Source organism: Bison bison, unplaced genomic scaffold (assembly GCF_000754665.1).
Source record: "Bison bison bison isolate TAMUID 2011002044 unplaced genomic scaffold, Bison_UMD1.0 scf7180017864289, whole genome shotgun sequence".
NCBI lineage: Eukaryota > Metazoa > Chordata > Mammalia > Artiodactyla > Bovidae > Bison > Bison bison.
Genome location: NW_011494861.1, coordinates 9,486,549 through 9,490,999, shown reverse-complemented (window position 1 = coordinate 9,490,999; position 4,451 = coordinate 9,486,549). Strand labels below are relative to the sequence as shown.

The following is a 4,451-nucleotide window of genomic DNA, read 5'->3' as shown; positions in this document are numbered from 1 at the left end:
GCTCAGGCCCCACCACCCACCCGACCACGCCCCCTCTAAGCCCCGCCCGACTCCGGCCCGGGACACGTCTGCGGCGCGGAGCGGCTGGGGGCTGTCGAGCCAGGTGAGACGCGGGGTCGGAGTGCAGCTTCCTCGAGTAGCCAGAGGGAGGAGGTGGTGGGCTTGGTTTCTACAGCCCCCCGCCCACGGGGCCGCGGTCTCCCTGACCTGCGAGCGCCCGGCCCGGAAAAGTGGAGTTGCTGGGGTGGGGGCGGGGTTGAATGGTCCCTCGGCCCACAGACCCCCGAGGCCAACTGCCGGGCCAGCTCCTGCTGGCCGCTTGGGACGCCCCAGAGCCCCTTTCCCTTCCCTACTCTTGCTCCTCTTCACTTTTTCTTTATTTTCTCTTTCTTTAAGGTTGGAGAATTCTGAGACTCCCCAGACCCCAAACTGCGAGCTGGGAGGTGAGATTCACTGGCCGAGCTCTGACCATTTTCCTGGATCACAGAGGCTTCAATCCCTGACGTCAGGACTCTCCCCTTGTAAGTTGTGGGCTCCTTGGAAGTGCATTGGGGTGAGGGGGTCTTAATGTATGTACCGTCCCTGTGTGCCCAGAACTCTGTCCCCACACACTCCCAAGAGGCAGGGTACCCCTGGGAGTGAGGCTTCCAGGCTTCAGCAGGTGTCCCTGCCAGGCAGCACAGCCCCAGGGTCCTGTGACACTGTGGTCATCACGTGTGGGTTGGTCAGGCTGCTACAGATGAGTGAGCGAAGCCTTCAGACCTTGGCTCCAGCACATCAGCAGCTTCTGGTGGCTTTGTCCAGCCAGACTGACTTGAGGGCCACAGTCCACATCAATCAGGAACCCGTTCTATCACAAACACCAGGACCCCACTATGCCAGGCTAGAGCAGATTGGGCTGGCCATCCTCACACCAAGAAACCCACGGGTGGGCAGTGGGTGTGCATTTGAAGACTCAGCACCACCGGATAGTGTTGTAGGATATCCAGACTGCAAAGTGGCTGCTCAGCTCCGGCCATCACATCAAGGAAGAGAGAAGGAGGTGCCTATTCTCTTTCACAAAAGCAAAAGCCTCCTGCTCCTGCTGCTCTCCAGCACCTTGCTCATATGTAGGTGTCATGGGAAGTTCAGTTAAGTTCAGTCACTCAGTCGTATCCAACTCTTTGCAACCCCGTGGACTGCAGCACACCAGGCTTCCCTGTTCATTACCAACTTCCGGAGCTTGCTCAAACTGATGTCGGTGATGCCATACAAAGCAGCAATCAAAACTTGTCTTAGCCCATGAGCATCGCTTGGGGCTGGGACACTGCAGCCTGGAATAAGACAGGGGCTCTGGCCACAGGAGGGAGGGGTGGACATTAGGTAGCTCACAGAGCTGGCTCAAAGCCCCTTTGCTGGACACACCATGGGAAAGCAGAACCCACAGTCAACAAATGTTTGGCTTCCCTGGGGCCTGAGACCTGGCCTGCATGGCTGCCCCCAGAGCACAGGCTCCCATGGGAAGGATAGGCTTTGTGGCTTTGAGACAAGCTCCCTTCCTTCATCCTGAGTCTGGGATTTGGGAAAGGGCAACCTGGAAGGGGTTGAAGGGGGTTCAGAACCACCTGGTTTCATGAAATTCTGGGTTGGCTTCTTGCTAAGTGGCTCACTGTGCCTTTAAGCCTCTGTGTCCCAGATTACCTGGAAGACAGGTCAGGTTTTCGCAACAAAGTCTCAGGCCTCTAAAAGTGAGGGGCCTCTCAAGTCCCTTGACCACCAGCAGGGCATAGCAGTAGATGAGGGAGGGGTTGCAACTGGGACAGGCCAGAATTCACAGCTACTGCCACTGCCGCCAAGCCCTACCAGCTGCCCCCAGGCCTGCTGCTCTGCAGGTGCCAGCCCTTTGCCTCCCAGCATCCAGGGAAGGCTCTGGGGCCTTATCTGGCAGGAATGGGAGGTCAGGCTGTTATCAGGCTTGGTGACCTGACCCCAGCCAAGGGCCCTCCAGGGTGGCAGCAGCTGTGTCTGCCTGACCCCCAGGGTGGAGCAAGCTGGTGGAAACAGCCTCTCACATTCCTGAGGGCAGGGTTTGGCAGACTTTCAGACTCTATTGGAATTCCCTCTTTGCCTCCTCCCACGTCACCCTGGGCAAGTGGCCTAACCACTCCGCACCCCTAAAGCCAGATGAAAGGATGTGGGAAGAAATTCCCAGGTGGCACAGTGGTAAAGAATCCACCTGCCAATGTAGGAGCTGCAGGAGATGTGTGTTTGATCCCTGGGTGGGGAAGATCCCCTGGAGGAGGAAATGGCAGCCCAGTATTTTTGCCTGGAAAATCCCATGGCAGAGGAGCCTGTTCATGGGGTCGACAAGAATTGGACATGACTGAATGAGGACACAAAGAAGCCAGCCCACCTCGGTGCCTCTCTGCCCTGGCCCCACCGCCAGGCAGACCCTCACCCTAAAAGCAATGGCACGTGAAACCTGACTGCTGGCCCCCTGGGGGTAGAACAGGCCTCAGTCCACCCTCTGTCTCTCCCACCAGAACCCTGTGCCCCCATGATGGAACCCCAGGAGAGTAGCATCAGGTACAGCAGGTGGGAGAACAGCCACCCGGATGAAGTCCATGTGGCCAGCGGGCCCAGCACAGAGGAGGCCTCAGGCTGGCAGAGGTGAGGGGCCAGGAAGGAGGGGCCCCGCTTCACCCTGTGCAGACCCCTCCTGTCCTTCCTGGCAGCCACCACATCCGTAGACCTGGGCCCCACACTTCCCTGACTTGTTCCTTCACTTGCTCCCTCCTGTCTTCCAAGTTCAGAGTGCCCAGGCTGCCCTGCTGCCCGGGGCCTGCTCCTCCTCCTCCCCCAGCCCCCATCCCTACTCGAGTCAGGGCTGCCTGGGGCTCACGTGCCTGCGGTTCTCACCCTAGGGTCTCCCAGAAGCTGTGCTCGGGCAAGCTGGGCATCGCCATGAAGGTGCTGGGGGGCGTGGCCCTCTTCTGGGTCGTGTTCATCCTGGGCTACGTCACTGGCTACTACGTGCACAAGTGCAAGTAAACGCTGCCCAGACACGCCCCCAGGAGCAAGGCTGGAGGGACACCCTGTGTGCGAGAACCCTTCCATGTGCATGGACCCACCTGCCTACACAGACCATGGTGTACCCAGAGTCCTGTATAACAGCCCCGCTGTGTATACACAGCCCCCCGCCCAATGTATACACAGCCCCTCACCGTGTATAAAGGCATTCCTTGCACCAATGCACAGATTCCAGGGGCTCGCATGGACACCAGTGTGCACCGCTGTCACAGGCACCCACAGACATACAGCCAAACAGGGACACAGGTACATGGGAGCACACACATGCATGCCTGGCACATACCCACCCAGGGACCCATGTGACCGGAAGACCAGTCCCAGCCAGACTGCGGGACACACCCAGGCTAGGCCTGCAGCCCAGGGCCCCCAAACCTCCCTTCTCTCCCTACTGGGGTCCTCCCTGGGTGGGCTTCTGGTGGGGCTGTGTCCCGCCTTGCAGGCTCCTCCCCTCTCTAGCCCTTCTGACTCCCGCTGTGGAAGGATGCCTCTAAGGGCAGGGGTATGTATATCTCTCTGACCATCCACCCTCCCCAGGGGCTGAGTCTTTTCCTGGGCAGAGGGGGGAGGGGGCCTTGGCCCTTGTCCAAGACCCACGGCTGTGTCGTCCCTCCAGGAACGTGGGTGTGTTCCCTGGGGCTGTCCACCCTGCCGGGTGGGCTCTGCAGGAGCCTGGCCCTTCTGCCTGCACGCTGTGGGAGGCCCAGACCCTGCACTCGGAGGTGGTCATTAAATGTCTGTTGAACAAAAACGTGGATGATGGTGTCTCCTATGGGCCTCCCCAGTGAGGCGTGACTGATGTGGAACTGGCTGGAGGGCATCTGGACAGCGGCTGGGAGGCCTCTCGCTGAGCTCTGGCCTTGGGATGCACCCAGTCCTGGCCAGGCCCTCTGGCGGGAGGTGAGAACATGGGGCAGGGCTGAGTTTCCATATGTGGCCAGGCCTACTCCTGTGTCTCCTGACCATGGATAGCGTCTCCCTGCCTTCGCGCCCTCCTGTTCTGGGCACCCTTATGAGAAACACCGTCTTATAGGACAGTGTCCTCACCCTAGAGTTGAGGGCAGGAGATGAGGACAGTCAGGACCCTCATGGGCTCAGCAGACCTGGGTATTGGAGGCTGAGCTGCCAGGGAGGGCGGAGACCCCATGGGACTGGCTGTGGGCCTGGGTCAGGTGAGCATGAGGTGGGGCTGCACCACCCAGGTGACCCTTTGGCTTTGAGTTCCCTGCTGGGCTGGGGTTCCCCCAGCAGTGATGCTTCAGCAAGGCCTGCTGTGGGGGGTAGGAAAGCAGGGTAAGGGGCTGTGGTGGAGGGTCTGTTCAGCACCCTGGCCTCTGGGGCCCCAGCATCCATCTCCAGAGAGACCCCCCCACCCCCACCCCCAA

General features: G+C 60.1%; 1 protein-coding gene across 2 annotated transcripts in view; it reads left to right on the top strand.

The window, feature by feature from the left end:
• Positions 1 to 28: 28 nt before the first annotated feature.
• SMIM1 (small integral membrane protein 1 (Vel blood group)) overlaps positions 29 to 4,451 on the top strand; it is a 5,387-nt gene continuing 964 nt past the window's right edge. The window contains exons 1-4 of one of the 2 annotated variants that reach the window (XR_826117.1): positions 29 to 103; positions 397 to 521; positions 2,523 to 2,649; positions 2,904 to 3,315. Coding sequence is in view for 1 of the 2 variants with exons in the window: in XM_010849967.1 (XP_010848269.1) it covers positions 2,537 to 2,649; positions 2,904 to 3,030 (240 nt within the window). In the remaining variant the exon portion in view is untranslated. Of the gene's footprint in view, positions 104 to 396; positions 522 to 2,522; positions 2,650 to 2,903; positions 3,818 to 4,451 lie in introns of those variants that run through there. The other variant, XM_010849967.1, reaches the window with a different exon arrangement.